Source organism: Camellia sinensis, chromosome 7, assembly GCF_055761805.1.
Source record: "Camellia sinensis isolate YWXY chromosome 7, ASM5576180v1, whole genome shotgun sequence".
In the NCBI taxonomy this organism is placed as follows: domain Eukaryota; kingdom Viridiplantae; phylum Streptophyta; class Magnoliopsida; order Ericales; family Theaceae; genus Camellia; species Camellia sinensis.
In genome coordinates this window covers 101,714,335-101,734,639 of record NC_138967.1, presented here as the reverse complement: position 1 = coordinate 101,734,639, position 20,305 = coordinate 101,714,335, and the positions used below count along the sequence as shown (strand labels likewise).

General features: G+C 39.0%; 1 protein-coding gene across 13 annotated transcripts in view; it reads right to left on the bottom strand.

The window, feature by feature from the left end:
* LOC114307350 (phospholipid-transporting ATPase 2) overlaps positions 1-20,305 on the bottom strand; it is a 145,406-nt gene that overhangs the window by 12,707 nt on the left and 112,394 nt on the right. For 5 of the 13 annotated variants that reach the window (XM_082878891.1, XM_082878894.1, XM_082878892.1 and 2 more), the window contains 3 exons: positions 10,257-10,374; positions 9,942-10,115; positions 9,700-9,751 (listed from right to left, as the gene is read on the bottom strand). In XM_082878891.1, the coding sequence (XP_082735017.1) occupies positions 9,700-9,751; positions 9,942-10,115; positions 10,257-10,374 (344 nt within the window). Of the gene's footprint in view, positions 1-1,403; positions 1,706-3,520; positions 3,590-3,666; positions 3,741-4,192; positions 4,276-9,699; positions 9,854-9,941; positions 10,116-10,256; positions 10,375-20,305 lie in introns of those variants that run through there. The other 8 variants (XM_082878896.1, XM_082878895.1, XM_082878897.1 and 5 more) reach the window with 7 other exon arrangements.

Here is a 20,305-nt window from a genome sequence, read left to right as displayed (position 1 = left end):
TCTCTGCTCGCGCATCCTTATACATGCGTTGGAGCAGAGCCAGCTGGGAGTTTAACTGTTGCACCTCATTTGTCCTGCTCTGCAGCCGGTGCGACAAGTTTGTGACCGCAGTCATGGTTTCCACACATGACTTCAGAGTATACTGATTGGCCTCAATATCAGTTTGCACCGCCATTTTTTGCTCCACCGACCGCATCGGAAAGTTCAACGGAGCAAAACCAGAGGTGTTTGGTTGAGGTTCACTGGCCACCGCACCAGTTATTTCTCTTGTGGGCTCGTTCAGTTCTGGAAAGAGCGTGAGCAGACCACGGGAAGAGGAGGCCATGTTCTGGGTAGCTGGACGGGACGAAGAGGCCATGTTGCTGAGTGTTTCAGAGACGGGTTGGTTACAGAGTATTACAGAGTTTCTCTCTCAGCAAAGGAAGAGTTTTTTCAGAGGATTTTCAGACTTGTCTGCCTCAGCCTCAGCATCAACCTTGGTTAAATAGCGAGGCAGCCACGCGTATCGCGCGCCTCTTGACGCCAGACAAACGGGCACGCCAGCCAAGGCACTCACGTGCCTCGCCATCATATCTGGCACGCCTTTTGATGCATCGGGCACGCCTTTTGATGGCACGCCTTTTGACAGATTGGGCACACCTTTTGAGGGCACGACTTTTGAGGGCTCACTATATATATCCATATATATATATATTTGGGCAGCCTATATACACCATCATACCGTGTATTTTGTAAGGGTCCGACAAGACTCTGTAAACTGTCCCGACATTAATTCCGGTTAGTTTCTACAAGGGTCCAGCAAGACTCCGTAAACTGTCTTCTACAACGGTCCGACATGACCCCATAAACTGTCTTCTACAACGGTCCGACATGACCCCATAAACTGTCTTCTACAACGGTCCGACATGACCCCATAAACTGTCTTCTACAACGGTCCGACATGACCCCATAAACTGTCTTCTACATCGGTCTGACACCGCCATCCAGTGTCCTCTACACCGTTATGACACCACCATACAGTGTCCTCTACAACGTTATGACACCCCCATACAGTGTCCTCTACAACGTTATGACACCCCCATACAGTGTCCTCTACAACGGTCTGACACCACCATCCAGTGTCTTCACCAACGGTCTGACATGACCATACAGTGTCTCCTATCCTTTTTTATTTTTATGTATTTTCTTGTTTTGTTCCTCTCTTCAAACTCAAGTTGGTTAGTTTCTATCCTCCTTGAGTTTGCGGGGGGCTGTTAGAATTTACCATAAACCTACCACCACTACCACCTCACCTACTCCACTAAACCTAACCCACTACACCACTACCACCTCCACTTCACCTACTCTCCACCTACTCCCAAACACACTCCTATATAATAGGAATCCTTGTAATTGTAATATACACATCAAACAATCAATCAATAATAAATACATCAATTTTAACATAACACAATGACATTTAGAATCCTTGCAAGCTTTATTTAATAATGGAAAAAGTCGACATAAATATTGAAAGTTAACATGACTCATATGGGCATGCCATAATTCTAAAGTTTGAATAGAAAAAAACACAAGATATAGAAGCAGGCAAAACAGACGCCTGAAAACTAGCTAAAGGCGAAGAAGGTTGGTCCGGTGGATTCCCAAAGTCGTATAGCCCATCACACTCATATCCTCTGTCAAAAATCCTCTTCGAAATCAGGTCCTGTAAAAGACACAATGGAGGTAAGAAGATGACAGCACAATTAAAGGTTTTAGCAAGACGACTAACAGATAAGAGATTATAAGAAAACTTGGGAACATGCAGCACACAAGATAAAGTGATATCAGGAGATAAAGACACAACACCCTTATGTTGGACAGAAGAGCAAGAACCATCAGCAAGACACATAGATTGGGCAGCAATGGTGGGTGTAAGAGAGGAAAGAAAATAAAACTCACCAGTCATATGATCATTAGTCCCAGAATCCATAATATATAAAGGACTAGCAAACCGAACATGAAAAGCAGTAGAAGTACCTGCAATAAGGGTGGCAGTAGAGGATGATGGACCAAGAGAACCAATGGTGAGAGACCCAAGTTGCGCCCAAAGTTGACCAATCTGAGTCTGTAACTATTGTAGATTAGGGACATTAGGAGGCTTAGAAACAAGAGTAACTTCCACCAAAACAGTAGTGCGAGCAGAGCCAAAACCATGTGTAGCAGGACCACGAGGACGGGAAAGGCGTTGCCTCAACTTAGGATGAAGTTTGAAGCAACAGGCTTTGACATGTCTAGCCACACCATAATGATGACAAGTAACAGAACCGGTGGAACTCCAAGAACCAAAACTCGCAGCAAGAGCCATCTGATCTGCTAAAACTTGAGGTACTGAAGGAACACTAGGCTGAACCAATCGTCCGCGACGCTCATCATTGTCAATAGTGGCAAAATCCTCAAAAAGAGATGGCATAGGTGATGTGTTGAGAATCTGAATTCGAAGAGATTCAAATTCAGAGCTTAAACCCATGAGAAATTGATAAGGGTGCTGTCGGGCAAGCCTCTTGGACACAAGGGAGGCGGCTTCTGGTGGAAGGTCAGTCAAAGGCTCATATTGAGCAAGTTCCTCCCAAATAAGTTGAAGATATCCAAAGAATTCAGCTACAGAAAAGCCAAGAGAGGACTGAGAGGCCCGGGCCATATCCTGGTAAAGCTCGAAGATACGTGCATCATTGTGAGCATGAGTGTACATCTGTGACAATGCCTGCCACAAACTCGAAACTGTATCGCAATAAAGGAACATGTCATAAAGTCGATCTTCCATGAAATTGAACATTCCCAATATAGTGCAGTTATCGATATCTCACTGAGCATGTGTAGGTTATGTCGTAGTTGGTGAGGTAATAGTAGATAAAAGCCTAAGAAGCACGGGTGCTGCTACGAGTACGGTACGAGTACGAGTACGGGTACGCCAGTACGGCAAAACCCCAAAAAAGTAGGGTACGGGTACGGCTGCGGTACGCCGATATTTTTTTTTTTATTTTTTATTTTTATAATTATGGTTAAAAGATCCAATCTACAAATTGAAATTAAATATCAAATCTAAAAAGAGAACTATAAAACTAAAAGATAAATATTAATATATTTCAATTCAACATAACCAACACCAATTCAGTCCTCAACATTCTAATTTTTAATTTTAACATTCTGATCTAATTTTTAATTTTTTAATTTTTTGATCTAATTTATGAACCTAAACTGCTGATCTAATTTTTCTAATTTTTATGAACCTAAATATTTCTAATTTTTTGATCTAATTTTTATTAACATTCTGATCTAATATTTATGAACCTAAACTTCATGATTAACATTCTGATCTTTTTTTTTTTGTTCTAAATATGATTGAATAACTTGGTTCTATACTTCTCTAATTTTTTTTTGGTTCTACATCAACATGACAACATCAGATTATACCTCTCTGAAGAAGAAACAAGAAACAAGAAAAAAAAACAAAAAAAAATAAAGATGAAGAGATTCTGACCAGTTGCTTGGTTACTAGGTATGGCTGATCTGCAGGAGACGAAAATAGATGATAGATGCTTGCTGATCTCTGCCAAAAAAAAAAAATGAGATGAAGAAGAAGACGAGGGTGATGAAATAGCGAAGAAGAAGGCGAAGAAGTCGTACCCGATGCCGTGGGTCGAGGTCGAAGTCGAAGACGAGGGTCGAAGCTGGGTCGAAGTCGCCTCTGTGTTGCTCAACTGATGAGATTAGGGCAAAAGTGATGAAATTCATATATACATTTTTTCTTTTTTTTAAATTTTTTTTTTTTTTAATATTGCTCCGGTACCCCCTCAATTCTTCAGAAAATTTGATTTCTGCCCCCGATGTACCCAAAACGTACCGAAGGCGTACCCATGCCGTACCCAAGCTGTACCCAACTGAGGCAGACGTACCAGACTGGTTTTTGCCGTACCCAGCACGCGTGCAGCCGTACCGGTACGCGTACCTGCACCCGGTAAGTACCTGGTACGTGTACGGCACTATTTTTGGAGTACCTGTGCTTCATAGATAAAAGCCAATTGGCCTTTTCCTTTCCCCAAAGGTAGAGTTTAAGGTAACGGCTCCAAGCAGCAAAATTTTTTCTCATTCAACACCACACTTGTAATACGAAGAATAGGAGTGTGATGGGAAAGAGAAAAATCAGTACTTGGAATAGGCATAGGTTTGGTGGAGACCACAGTAGATACCTCAGTAGGAATGGTAGAAGATGAGTTATCCATGGGGAGATGAGGGCTGAAATAGACAGCAATACAACAACACAGTCCGAGTAAACAACCAGAAAAGCCGGAAAAAACACAACCGCTAAATGCTACTGAATAAACATGGTAGCCCACAAAGAAAAAAAAGAAAAAAATAGGTCTAGAAAAGTGCTTAAAGCATTAGTAGTACACCCTGTAAAAAGGAGAAAAAGGGTTCAGACCACCCTAAAGAGGGTGTCAAACTAATCTAAGCTAGGGGGAGACCTGATCGAAGTACTCGAGGCCAGGATGAGACCTAGTTAGTAGCAGCAAGGCCTTCAACAGGTGTAATACAGTCCTGCCAAGGGGTATATGAGGGTGGGTTAGGCTGTCAGGTGGTCTAGAGGGGAGAGGAGGTCCATTGGTTGCTGGAGGAAGAAGAAAGAAGATGAAGAAACTACTGGGTAGTGAAGAACAGGGGCCAACAGGGAGGAGGGGGTGGTCTAGGGTTTCTGTGTTTTGGCTCTGATACCAAAAAAGATGAAAAGAATTGTTTTGGCTTACCTATAATGAGGTAGGGCCTTGTATTTATCATGAAACAATATTACAAAATAGGAAACGAAGATAAAAATGGTATTAAATCTGTGATTAACACAATCACAGATTTATACACACTACCATAATTACAATATCACTATTTCCTAATTCCAACACTACCATTATTATAATATCGCTATTTCCTAATTCCAACAGGAGTCAGGATCAATGGCGGTGTTGAATTAGTATTGGTGTGGAGAGAGGAAGAGAAAGATGGTGTTTTCTACAAAAATGTTGATGTGATGGTTAAAGTTGGTATTTTCAAAATTTTAATTTCTGACATATAACACAATTTGTTGGTTGACCCACTTCAGTAATGGAGGGCGTAAATTGTAATGCAGCTAGAAACTTTAGAAAAGTGACGTAATTTCTAGAACCACAGAAGTTTTAATGGAGTAGTCAAAAACCTCAGGGGAGCTCAATGTAATTTACTCTTAATAATATTATATTTGATTTCATTTTCTTCTTCATTTGGAATGCACTTTTTTCCTTAATCTTCTTGCTTGAGCTTTGCACCCTCTGTAACGATTAATGAAATTCATTTGATTGGCTCTCAGGTTGGTTGCTTTGTCCTTAATTAGATTTACGGTTTTTCTTCCCAATTTTTGTACCCATTTGATTTTAAGTGAGCTTACTTCAACTCATTTTTTATGGGAGAAGTTCAAGCATGGAACTGAGATGTGAAAGACAAAAGGAGTTGGATAAAAATTTAAAGATTTATTTTGGCATTGTTTTATATTTATGGAATTTTATTATGTTTTGTAATTTTATTAGTATTTAATTATTGTAGTGTTTTATTTTTAGTAAAGCTTTTACCAGAATTTTCTAGGATGCCTATAATAAATAGTCCCCTTATGTAATGGTTTTATCAAACTAGTTACTAGACTATGATTTTGAGTGTTGATTATTGAGATATTGATTGGGATTGGTTCCCTGTTTTCTCTCATTCTTTGTTTTCCCCCCTTCTTTGTGCCACATCAAACTGTTTTTATCCTCAAGTTCCAATACTGATATCCAAGTTTCTTCATATTTTTTCATTTTATTATACAATTTACCATGGGATTAAGTCTCTTTCATATTGATGGGCTTATGCTTCAGTCATATTATTCTTATTGTTGTCAGGTGGCTGGTGTTTAATGTCAACCTTTATAAAACCCACCATAGCCTGGCTACAATTACACAACCCTTGTCCTATAACGAGTATAATAACCACGTTGTGTTTGTTTTAGCATTTCAACCTTGTCAATAAAGGGGTTGTGTTTGGGAGGGCCAAATGAACCTCCTGTATGGACACACGCGACCCAATTTGCCACTTAAGGTAAAAAATAATAATAATAATAATAATAATAAGTTACTATTGAGAATTACTATCGATTTAACTATTTCGTTTCAAATCCTAATTTCACTAAAGTCTTCTGGTATATTCTAAATTGGTATGGTTCATCCCAAAACCTATAAGTCTAGGTCATCAACTAACGACAGTAACTTAATTCAAACACCTAGCATTACATATCTAAGAATACGTCCCCTCAACATTTTCCACAATAAAACCACCTTATTTCTTTTCCCTCAAAGCTACACTAGAAAGGACATAGATAGATGGGAGAACAGCATGATGAAATAACTGCAGGGCAAATGAGACAGAGCTGAAGATTTTGCAGGGTGTGTTGCTTTGTTTCAAGGTAGTTTCAGTTTTGAGGATTAATCTAGCAAAAAGTGAGATCATCCCAGTGGGGAAGGTGGGGGATGTGAAGCTTTTGGCTGCTAATCTAGGTTGCAAGGTGGGACTTCTGCTAGCTACATACTTGGGCCTTCCTTTGAGGTCGCCTTACAAAAACAGAGCCATGTGGGACTCAATGGGTGGAAAAATTTGAGAAGAGATTAGCTTCGTGGAAAAAGCAATATTTCTCAACAGGAGGGAGGTTTACTTTGATCAAGACCACCGTGACTAACTTGCCTACCTATTTCATTTCCATCTGTACTATCCCTAGCCTCAGTTGCCTAGAAGTTGGAGAAGTTGATGAGAAATATCACTTGGTTGATTGGAAGGAGGTGTGCTTGCTACGGAAAAGGGGGTCTGAGCATGTAAAAGCCGGATGTTTTTTATAAGGCTTTGCTTAGGAAATGGTTATGGCACTTTGCTTGGGAGAGAGACTTCATGGTGAATGGTTTCGATGGAAAATATGGACATGATTAGGGAGATTGGTCCACGGCCCATGTTCATGAGACTAATGAAGTGGGGATTTGGAAGAGCATTGTGAGAGTTTGGGATGAATCTTTTCTGCACTGGCTTTAAAGAGTTGAATTTTGTAGTAAGGCAATAAGGTTGAATATAGAGAGATAATAGAGAAGAGACAGAAAAGAGAAAAGCAAGAACACAAAAGGTTTAACGTGGTTCAGCCAATATTGGCCTACATCCACACACACAAAGCCATAAAGGGCTACATCTTTCATTCACTCAACTTGATACTTTTGTTTACATGATACACCATATATATAGAGTAAGAGTTACAATCAAATCACTTCAATTAAGGAATTGAAATAAATCAAAGATATAAAAAATCATAATAAGCACAAATCATGGGATCTCCATATATTCTAATATCTTCTATATCTTTGGATATCTTTGACAATATGATCTTATCTCCAACATAAAGTGTGTGGCGGTAATAGGGTTCACTTTTGGCATGATCCGTAGAGTGGGTAGAGATCTAAGGCAGGTCTTCCCAGATCTTTATGCTATGGTTAACAAATTTAGAGGGCTTGATGGCAATATTGGTAGTCCTCTTTTGGGGCAGGTGCACGAAGCTCTGCATTCCAAAGGCCTTTTAAGGATTGGGACGTTGAGTCTCTACTGTTAAGTTACCAATTTTTTCAAAAGCCGTAGCTATAAGGAAATGGGGCCAATAATGTATATCAAGCTATTTAACACCCTTCCTCACATGCAACGCCGCCTTGCACGTGGAGAGACAAACATAGAACCAAACAGAAGGTGAGGAAGAAACTAACGGGGATAGAATATCAAACAATGTATATCAAGCTATCTGACATCTACCGGCTTTTATGGGTTGTTGGAAGGCACCTTGGTGTGGAGGGGTTCCATTAATGCCATTTTTTCGGTGTCTTCCTTTTACAAGTTGCTTTTAGGGGGTGGTGAATTTGACTTCCCTTCGAGAGGAATTTGGTGCCCAAAAGTTCAGCTCAAGGTATCCTTCTTTACTTGGACGGCTGCACGAAAAACTATTTTGACGACTAATAATTGAGATGTAAGGGTAAGTTTTTGTCGGATTGGTGATCCATATGCAAGGAGGGGGATAGTATTAATCACCCTCTTTTTCATTGTTGGCACTTTCGATGTTTGTGTAGAATGGTTGATGCCTTGTTTGATGCAAGACTTGCTTGCATCTTGGAATAGAGGGTGTCCTAAAAGCCCCTTTAGAAAGGCGTGGACGTCGACTCCTTTGTGTATCTTTTGGTGCTTATGGCATGAGACAAATCAAAGATGTTTTGATAGTTGTGCGAAATAGTGTGCTTGAAAGGTACCTTCTTATTATCCCTCTCTTTTGGTTGAAGGAGAGGTTTCCTTTTCCTATACATGATTTTGTTGACTTTTTAGGGGAATTGTACATCCCTATAGATTTTTACAGGAGGTTTACGTGATTTTCTTTGTATATGTCTTATGTACAAGTTGCATTCCCTTAGGGGTGTTTTTTGGATTGGAATGAATTTTACTTGTCAAAAAAAAAAAAAAAAAAAAAAAAAAAACAGTAAGGTAAGAAAGATTGAATGTAAATGTAAAACCGTAATATAGATTTGGACGAACTGATTGAAAATGGAAATATACAGGGGAAATGGGAAATTCAATTGTTTGAGGGACAAACTAGGAAAAAAATGCATAGAGCAGTACAGTAAAAAACATGCGAAAGAGGTAGAATGACAATAGTATAATTAGTTAAGGTCCACCAGGAGAATAAACAAATTTATAGTAGAATGCACATTGTCATAAAAGGTTAAAACATCAATCAAACAAGCAATTATTAAACAGAAAATGTTTACAAAGCAACTCAGAACACTGGTATCTATCTATTACTTGCTTCATTTTGGGCATCTGTGACAGTCTTCTTTGTGTTTGTTCTTACATGATTATGATATTAGGGTGTCCTAATATACTGAAGAAGTCGCATGCAAGTGGCACATGACAACTTGAGGCAAATTCGACCTTAGATGCAGGAACCTTGAAGGTGATGAATCCACTCCAGAATTGCAATTCCACATTGCAGAGCAAGAATCAAGTTAAAGTTGTGTTCCCATCAAGAAAGAACTACCTTCCTCATTGGGATGGAACCTATCAAACATATGAATCCCAAAGAAACAAAAGAAAACCTACCAAGCAAAAGAAAATCTACAACAACCATCAGATTATATAGAAAAAAATAACTCAAACTTATTCTTTTAATTCGTATTAACAAATATTTATTGATATTAGACAAAAAGAATGTGCACTTGACACCAAACTCTGTTATTTATTCATATTTAATATATACATTACAACTATGCACCAAAAAAAATAGACTTACAACATAATATTTTATATGTAAATAGGTAAACACTTCCACCGGTACTCTCAACCTTAGACTCTTCTATGTACCCCCATCCCCACCTCGAGCAACTAAGATTTCAATAAAACATCACCTATTCCAGGAATCCAACCCTATTATGGAAGCTTGAGATTTATCAGAACTTAAGATATAACATGCGTATTACAAAAAATGATTGATTTTGATGAGTTTCAATCAGTTTAACATGTTTTTAACTTCAAAATGGAAATTCACACAGCAATAGAAATAGATTGATGAAATAGGAAGAAATGAACAGTACTCACATGGAACAGAGACCGCCCAAACCATCCAGCAAATGTGCGAGGATTAAGAAGCCTGTTTCAAGATTGATCCAAATTTAGTTTAACGACAACAGCAAGAATCTGAGCAACAGACAGCAAGAACCCAGTTCCCAAGTTCCAAGAAATGCAATATTTCCTATAAGTGAAATCAAATTATATGATCTCTTTCGTTATAATCATGCAAGAAAAAGAATTATGTGAACAAAGTGCAGAAAAATCCTAACCTCCCTGCTTGGCAGTAATTTAAAATCTGTGGGTGCTGCATCACAGTTCCTTCACTAAGATCTTTGTCCACGAGACTGACTAAAACAGGGATACTAGTGTAGAACACATTATAAGCCATCAAACTGACAGCATCGAGAAGACTGGTACCAGAGACACCTGAAATAAAAGAGAAACTGAATGTGGTCTAGTGTTAGTACGTCAGAAAATTTTAATAATCAAAGTTGCAGTGCATATAGAATATTGCAACTTTTTAAGGAAAACAACCAGAATGGAGAGAAAGCATAACAAGCAGAACATATTCCATGATAACTCACAAGATTTGAATGAAACATATCAGTAGGGATTTATAAAACGAATATTGGGACATAAATGCTGTACGATTGTACGAGTACCGCCCATGGACAAGTATCAATCTTTTCAGAAACCTGAATTCTGCAAGACAAGAAATAGTTGGTTTCAACAAATGGTACCTCAATTCCAGGACAAAGTATTAAAAAATAAACAGGTTGCAATACTTACGCACCAAGACTAAGCATGTCATTATTAAACCAATAAAATGTGACAGATTTCATAACAAACCATGCCGGTGATATAAATTAAATAATTCGGGGGGAGAAAGAGAAGCAGAAAACTTAAAGAACATTTCTCAAAAGGAAGAGTATGCAATCAAAGTTGAACCTATATTGTTTAGAAGTATGTAGCCAAGCAAACGGGAAGGTAAGTATAGCGGCCCGGGTGTCCTTTTATACTCCTTGGTTTTGGGTTTTGCATCTGTTGGTGTTGGCATCTTTGAGTTACTTAATTGTCATAGGGGACTTTACTTCATACGTAGTACCTTTGGCAAATTTTTCTTCTGTTTGTAAGGTCGCGCCTGCAACCATTCCTATCGTGCCCACGAGGTTGCTAGGTCACACCCGCGATGGGCCGCGACTAGATAGGGCCTTCAGGTCTATAGGCCTAAGAGAATTGCATGGCCCGCGAAGGAGGCCATGATCCGTGTGATCGCACCTGCAATTGGCCAATCGCACCCGCGATGTAGCCCGTGACCAAAACACCTTTAGGTCCTTTACATTGTGATGACCAGTTGTGGCACTAGTTTCGTGTTCCTTAATTTAACCTTGGGTTATCTTGTCGGGGTGTCGGGTTGGCTTGGAACCTTGTTAATTGTTGGGGCTTGTTGCGTTGGTGAGTTTTTCCAAAGTTCTGCTTTTGTCTATTCCGGAAGGTGCGAAGTTGAATCCGGAGGGCTTGAATTTTGAGCTGGAAAATTTTCTAGGCTGGATGGCTGAGCCGCACGTGCAGGGGCCTTGGGCCGCACATGCAGAATTCAGGGGATGTTTGGGGCAGCACACTGCAATATATGTAGGTGCGGGCAAGGTGCGGGAGGGGATGGCCGCACGTGCAGGGATGAAGGCTGCACGTGCGGGAAGGAGGCTCCACACGTGCGGGGGCACGTGCCGAACGTGCGGGGTGCGGGCAGTCCGAATCTCTGCTTTTTTTTCTCTTTTAGGGCTGTGTTTGTATCACTTTTGGCTCATTTCTCTCTCTCTAAAAATCATCTCCTCTCCCTTCTCTCTACATTTCATACACCAAAACACCTAGGGTTCTTGATTTCTTTGGATCTAGTGCATCCCAACCCAAATCCTTTCATCAAAGTGGAAGAGCTCCTTAAGAGCTACATTGTGCACGATGGAGATTGAGTTTGGGCATCCTTGATTTCTGGGATTTCGTCTGCTTTTCCTCATCAAACCTTGAGCTAGGGATTTTTTTGAGTTATATATATATGTTTTGCAATGATGATGTGTTTTAAGGGTTTTCTTGAAGTCATTTTTTCTCTCTTGATTTTATGGCCAAAAAATGTAGAGATTTTAAAAGTGGGTTTTAAATCTGAACCTTTTGATCCTTGAGGATTTCATTTTCAATAATTTGAGAAAGATGATTTTGAAGAGATTTCACCAAGGAAAATGGGGAGATGTTTTGGTTTTGATGAAGAACCCTAGAAATTTGGGGATTTTGGAATATGTGGGAAAAACCTATGGGTTTTCCTTATTTTCTTGTGTTAAATGAATGAATGAGTGTAGATTTCATATTATGTTTTGCAAAAATGGCAATCTTTTGATGTATGAGGATTGAGAATTTATTTTAAAGTTATTGTTGAATGCATGAGCGTGTATAGTTGTGAGATGACAAGTTGTTGAGTATTATAGATTATGAGAATTGTAATCTTGGAAATTGACGTTCGACAAATTACATAAAGTCTTGAAGAGACTAAAATGCTAAGAATGGTGCATGATGAGAAATTGTTGCTATGTGTTGATGGCATATGGTTATTTTGTGAAATGACATTGGAGGGAGGAAAAGAAATGGAGAAATGTTATGAGACATTAATTATTGCATTATAAACTCATTCAATTTATTATGATTATTATGCATCTTGAATTGAGTTTTGAAACGCTTACATTGAGAAAAGAATATTTAAATGAGAACTATTGAAATGTTTATGGGGTAAATACGTAGGTAAGTCTAGTTAGGAGGTGTAAATGAATTGATAAGTTGGCCTGAATGTCCAGGGTGAAAGACCGAAAACACATGCGGAGGAGGTACCACTTCCATTCCGATTAGCAACCAGTAAAGTGGGGTTATTGGTAATGCTTGTTGAGCCTACTTGCAGACACTAACCTAGGGATTACCTGAGTCGTATTTACCGTCCCTATTGATTAAAATTGGAAGTTTCGGAAATTGTTGAGATTTCAATTGTTATTGAACATGATGACTTTCAAGAAGAGCATGTGATGAAATTCTCTTAAAAATAGCATTGCATGGCATTTGCATTTAACATTGAAAATTGTGCATAACTGTATATACTTTGTAAGGATTCTCTACTGGGCTTTGTGCTCACCCCTATGGGATTTTGGTGCAGGAAAAGATGTAGTGATCCCGTCAAGTTGAGGGCGTGGAGATGTTGTGAAGAGTAATAACTCTGTTTTGTTATGATTTAATTACTAGCCAAAGGCTATTCATGTATGGGTCCAAGAGGCCATTTTTATGTAACCGGGCTTAAGCCTTGGAAATTGTAAGCCCACGAGGGCATTTTATTTTTTTTGGAACATGATGCTCTACATGCTATAGAGTATAATTCGCATGTGGAACTTTTGTATAAATCTTGTTGGTTGATGATGTAATGATTGGAGTATTGTCATTGTTGTTTAGTGGACGTGGGTTGATGTATTAGATTTATGTTGGATTATTTCGCGGCGTTACATACATGGTAAAAATTACATGGCCTACGAGGGGCCGCAAGGGTAGGCCGCGACTTTGGGATCGCGCCCACAATTATGAGTTTCGCGCCCGCGGTGTGTTCTTTGTGGCCGCGATGCATCTGTCTATAAATAGAACCCAAAAGCTAGAAATATCTACTTTTTGATTCCTATCTTCCTCTTACATCTCTTTGCTCCATTTTTGAGTCACTAAGCTGTAAAACCTTGGTTTTCATCTAGTTCTATCCATTTCCTACCCCTAGTGCTTGAGTTGAAAAGGTAGGGTGCGTGAAGCGCGTCGTTTTAATATGAAAAATTCAAGTTTCTGTTGCCGTTGATTTTTTGGGTGTTACTCTTTTCTCCCTCTTGCTTTGAGGTAGGGATTTCTTTAATGATTTGCATGTTATTTAGCTTTGTTATGTGTTATCTTGTAAATTTAACACTTTGTGAGATTAGGGTTTGATTTATATGTACTTTAATGCATAAAAGAGAGTGTTTTCTCAAAGTTGTTCCTAAATCTTTATTTAGTTGATGATGATGGTGGGTATTGGAAACTTGAAGACATGGGCTTAAAAATGAGAAACCTCAATTTTATTTATCAAAACCCTAGGAGTTGCACAAGGTTAAGAAGTAAATTGTGCTGTGAATTTATTGTGAACTCATGAATTTGCATTTTATGGAAATAAATGAGATTTTGGGAGATGTTGAGGCAAGATACTTTGTGTTGATGTTGTTTGAAATCTTTAGTAATGCTCTTTATATATATATATATATTGTCCATTATTGGAATATATTGAATAGAGATAACTGTTCTGGCTATCGGTTAATAGCATTGACTTCTTATAGAAATTGCATGAGAGTTAGATTAACTAAAACCAATTCACTCATGCATTCCATTTAATCAATTGTTTCATACTTACACATTTGAAAAGTATTGTTTTGAGAAAAATGGATGAATATCATACTGAATTTGGTTAGGGGGTGTGGTTGTGGTTTATTAAGTTGGCATGTGTGTCTGTGGTGAAAGTATAGAAATCCCCGTGGTTAAAATGCCTTCTTTCCGGTTAGTTGCCGGTAAAGTGGCTTTGGTAGTGCTTTTATAGCTTACTTACAGACATGTACCTAGAGATTACCAGTGTGTATTTGTAAGAATTTATGTATTATTGATTGATATTGTTTGATGTGTTCTGTCTATTACAAATGGTTCCTTATATAGATGTAGGTGTAGTGGATGGTGTGTAGTGGATGGTGATAGTGGTGTAGTGGGTTAGGTTTAGTGGAGTAGGTGAGGTGGTAGTGGTGTAGTGGGTTAGGTTTAGTGGAGTATGTATTATTGATTGATATTGTTTGATGTGTTCTGTCTATTACAAATGGTTCCTTATATAGATGTAGGTGTAGTGGATGGTGTGTAGTGGATGGTGATAGTGGTGTAGTGGGTTAGGTTTAGTGGAGTAGGTGAGGTGGTAGTGGTGTAGTGGGTTAGGTTTAGTGGAGTAGGTGAGGTGGTAGTGGTGGTAGGTTTATGATAAATTCTAACAGCCCCCCGCAAACTCAAGGATGATAGAAACTAACCAACTTGAGTTTGAAGAGAGGAACAAAACAAGAAAATACATAAAAATAAAAAAGGATAGGAGACACTGTATGGTCGTGTCAGACCGTTGGTGAAGACACTGAATGGTGGTGTCATAACGTTGTAGAGGACACTGTATGGTGGTGTCAGACCGATGTAGAAGACAGTTTATGGGGTCATGTCGGACCGTTGTAGAAGACAGTTTATGAGGTCATGTCGGACCGTTGTAGAAGACAGTTTATGGGGTCATGTCGGACCGTTGTAGCAGACAATGTTGTGACAGTTGTTGTGACAGTTTACGGAGTCTTGCTGGACCCTTGTAGAAACTAACCGGAATCAATGTCGGGACAGTTTACAGAGTCTTGTCGGACCCTTGTAGAAACTAACCGGAATCTATGTCGGGACAGTTTACAGAGTCTTGTCGGACCCTTGTAGAAACTAACCGGAATCTATGTCGGGACAGTTTACAGAGTCTTGTCGGACCCATAAAGGAACTAACCGGAATCAATGTCGGGACAGTTTACAGAGTCTTGTCGGACCCATAAAGGAGCTAACCGGAATCAATGTCGGGACAGTTTACAGAGTCTTGTCGGACCCTTAAAAAGTCGCACCCTCAAAAGGTGTGCCCAATCTTTCAAAAGGCGTGCCATCAAAAGGCGTGCCCAATCCATAAAAAGGCGTGCCATCAAAAGGCGAGCCCAAGTCATAAAAAGATGTGCCGGACATGATGGCGAGGCACGTGTGTGCCTTGGTTGGCGCGCCCGTTTGTCGGCTGGTGGTAAGAGGCGCGCGATGCGCGTGGCTACCTCGGCTATAAGACGGAGGCTGAGGCTGAGGCTGAGGCAGAAGCTGAGACAGAAAAACTGAGAGAAACCTCTGAACATTGTCATTCTGAAACACTCGGTAAAGACTTTGTATCCAACCCTTCTCTGAAACATCTGAACAATGGCCTCTTCTTCCCGTTCAGCTACCCAGAATACGGCATCCTCATCCCGAGGTCTACTCACTCTCTTTCCCGACCTCAATGAGTCAACAAGAGAGATAACGGGTGCGGTGGCACTGGAACCTCAACCAAGCGCCCCGGAGTTTGCTCCGTTGAACTTTCCGATGCGGTCTGTGGAGCAAAGAATGGCAGTGCAGTCGGATGTAGAGGCCAATCAGTATACTTTGAAGGCATGTATGGAAAGCATGACGGCGGTCACAAATTTGTCGAACCGGCTGCAGAGTAGGACAAATGAGGTGCAGCATTTAAACGCCCAACTGGCTCTGCTCCAACGCATGTATAAGGATGCGCGAGCAGAGATAAGTGTGCTGAAAGCAGAAAATAAGGAGCTGAAGCGGAAGGCCACCGTGATGTTCCGATTTGGAGGTCCACCATATGCTGCAGTGGAGGAGCAGGGAGTAGTGATCATGCCCAGTGGAGTGGGAAACACGGAGGCAACACCGGCAAGGGCCGCCCAGGACGGAGGCAAGAAGAAAAGACCGGCGGCAGAGTAGAGAAGGGATGTCGGTGTGTGGCCGTTTGCAGAAAAGAAAACAAAGCCGTTGTTGTGTTTTTTTTTATGTATATATATATATATATTTTTTTTTTTTTTTTTTATGTTTTTTTTTTTTTGTTTTATGTTTTTTTTTTTTGGTGTAAAATGGTGATCGGGGTGAGCCCCGACATGAATAAAATATGGTTTGGTGTGCAAAGCTATATGGTATGAATGGAATTGGAAAAAAGATGAAAAATAATGTGAAAGAAAAATAAAGAAAGAAATAATAAAAATATAATTGAAATCAAAAATGAAAGATGGGGAAAATAAGGAAAGTGGTTTAAATATAATGGAGTTTGAAAGCAAACGGAGGAGAGATGATGATTTTTTTTTTTTTTTTTTTTTTTTTTTAATATAATATAATAAAAAGAGATATATATATATATATATAAAATAACAAAAGTGGGGAACAAGGAGTGCACCAATAAGCTTTATAATAATAATAAATAAAAAAAAAATGTGGGCGGTGGATGCAAAGTGAGGAGAGAGAGTGGGTGTAAAGTGATGTAAAGAAAAATAAAGAAATAAAAGAAGAATAGTAAAAAAGGGCAGTGAGTGGAGCTTTAACAGCCTGTGGAGCATGGTTTAGAGAAGAGAAACCCACCCAACTTCTCTCTCTCGGGTTGGTTCACAACACACAGCAGTTTATACACACACACACCACCAACTTCATCTTCTCACAGCACACACGGCTATCACACACTAGATACACAGCAGACACACACCATTCACACACAGCCACAACACATACACAGCAGCAGCCCACACACCATGCACAGACACATACGGTTTTGAGGAGAAAAGAGAGATGGGTTTGAGTGAAGAAGCTGCTATGGACTATTTGGGGAGAGTGATGTCGAAAGCCGGAGCCTTGGATCTCGCCACCGGCGTCGGCGGAAAGATCGAGAAAGACGACGTTCTCTCCGCTGTCCAGAAGTATGAGCAGTATCACGGCTACTATGATGCCGAGAGAGAATGAGATGTTATGAAGATATGATGAGGAGGTAGGTATGTAGTAGACAATTCTAGCGGACTAGGTTGAGGTCCGGCGGGCGGCCAAGGCGAGGTTGCCGCCCGCCGGAGAAGCGAAAATATTAGATTCTAAACCTGCTCTGATACCATGTAAGAATTTATGTATTATTGATTGATATTGTTTGATGTGTTTTGTCTATTACAAATGGTTCCTTATATAGATGTAGGTGTAGTGGATGGTGTGTAGTGGATGGTGATAGTGGTGTAGTGGGTTAGGTTTAGTGGAGTAGGTGAGGTGGTAGTGGTGTAGTAGGTTAGGTTTAGTGGAGTAGGTGAGGTGGTAGTGGTGGTAGGTTTATGATAAATTCTAACAGTATTTACTGCCTATGTTTCTTTCTCAAAGGAAAGATATAAATTGTGATTTCAACTCTGGCATTGCATTGTTTTAAAAAAGAGGAAAACGCATGATTTGTAACGGCATTTCATATGCATTCACCATATGGCTTTGTTAAACATCATATATGTCATTAAACTTGTCTCTACTGGTATTTGGCTCACCCTACGTCGAAAAACATTTCAGGTGCTGATGGGAGGAAGTTAGAGCTAAACGCTTGTTTGTTTGTTTGTTTTTTTTTTTTTTTTTGTTTTTTTTTTTGTGTGTGTGTGTGTTTTATTTTGTGTAAGCTTTGGGCTAATGTGTATTAGGCTTAAGACCCACTTTTGGTGTACCCAAGTATAACCTTGGAAACTTGCAGCCAAAAAGGCATGAAACTGTAATAGTTTAGATGTTAGCTTTCATCGAACACGTGCTATAGATTCAGGTTTTAGAATCAGTGAATGTATCATCTTGTGTTATGGTTTTGGTAATATTGTAAAACATTATCATTATCAAATGTATGGGATTTTATTTACGCTTCCGCTTGTCCATTGAATAATGTATGTGATTGGGATGTGGAATGAGTAGTCCGAGTTTCCATATTTTTAGGGTGTTTCAATAAGATTAACGACATCCTAAGCACAAATTTTAAATCTCCGTACTCAACAATAGTCTCAAAATGCATTTTGTCTCACAAATATAACTCCAAGATTGCAAGATTGAACCCAAGCAAAATCACTATCAAGAAACCAAAATCCCTAATATGAGTTTTGTAGGTGGAACTTAGTTTTTGTTTCTTCTCTACACCATAGGTATACGTGGGTTGATCCCCCTTCACTATTTTTTTTTTCTTTTTTTCTTTTTTTAAATTTTTATATATTTGTTTGGTTCCATTTTCAAAATCCATTTGTTCATATTTTTTTGAAAAAACTAAAGACTAGTTTGACGAAATAAATACCAAAAGGATATTTTCAAATTTTAAAAAATTATTTCTACCCCCCAAAAAGAAAAAATATATATATGAAAATGATGCGTATTTTTTCTTTTTTCTTTTTTTTCCCTCACCAAATTAGGTTTTTTTTTTTTTTTTTTTGTTCAAATAAGAAAACAAATTCAGAAAACCAAATCAAACCAAATTGTGTACATCAAGCACATTCCTCGGTGCCAATCCCCATTATTTGTGGGAGAGAATATTAGCTTAAGTATTGCAAACAATGTCGAAGATTCAATTTGGATTTATACTTGGTAGATAAACTATGGAAGCAATTATGAAATACTCTTCAAAAGAGACAGGCCACAATAGATGCTTTAAAACAAAAACCATATAAACTAAATTCTGACAATTCTGACGTTGTTTTAACTCATTCAAAGTCATTGGCCAAACATGCCTTTAGTTCATATTCGTAGAGACCTAGTTGTCTCTCTTTATGACTTTCTCTAATGAGTAATGATTCTCTTTGATTAATCTCCCCTCTCTTTCTTTCTCCATTGCTTTAACTATATATTATATATGAATTACCACCACCAACACTGTTCATTGTAACAATTGATTCAACTACCACTCTCCCTAGCCATTTTGGGTTAAGGTGTGAAACCACGTTTATCTCTATACGAATGGTAGGCCTTTCAGATTGTCCATTCATGAAATATGGTGCAAGAGTTCTTCGCATCATTATGTTCTTATCCTCTTTTACTCTCTTTCTCTCTCAAAGTAGATCAATCCATTTTTTCTGTATCTAACTCTTAACAACCGTGACAAGAACCATCATTGCCAACCACATCATAAATTACGATCATTACAACGATCTCACAAAAGTCAATTGTGAAACTTCAAAACCGCAAAAAATTTACCCCCTCTTTTTTTCCTAATTGAATACCAAGGATTAACATGAACACTCTGAAACTTGTTAATATGTAACTTTACATATTTAGCAAATATACTAATTGGCAAGAAATGGAAATGTGAGAGAGAGAATGAAAGAGAATAGATGTCACAAAAGGGGGATGGAGATTAGTTCATGAGGTTTGGGTCACCATTCATTGAGATTACTGATGCAAATTTCCTTTATGTTTCTACTTTATGATCCATGGGTGATAAAACTATAAGACTATCATCATGGATCATGGTGGTTGTCTGCTACAGTGAAGAGGTGAGGTGGTGGCAGCATGATACTGTGAGAATATTATGTTAATTATTAATTATGTAAGTATATTAGATTGATTGCGTGAATATTAGGTTTATTTTTATTTCCTATTTTAGATTAAGTCTAGGATTGCTATATATATCAGTTGTACTCCTTGAATTATACACAATTTGAATATACAGAAGTCATTCAGAAATCTTATATGGTATTAGAGCTTGGTTCAAAACCCTAATCTGAAGGATTCGAGACCCTAGCAGCCATCTTTAGTCGTTTTCCTTTCATTCGACGATCGAAGTTCTTTGCCTTCGTGAAGCCCTTCTCCCTCTCTAGTTCAACTTCTCGAGGTCACTCTCACTTGCTGGTTCTGATTTGCGATTGATCTGTTCGCTCTCTCTGATTGGTTCGCGTTTGATTTGAGGTCTTTGGTGACCATCGGAATCACGGTTTGCTCGTCGAAATCATGACGTTGCCTGTGTCTCACGACTCCATCTGGTTTGTGACCCATC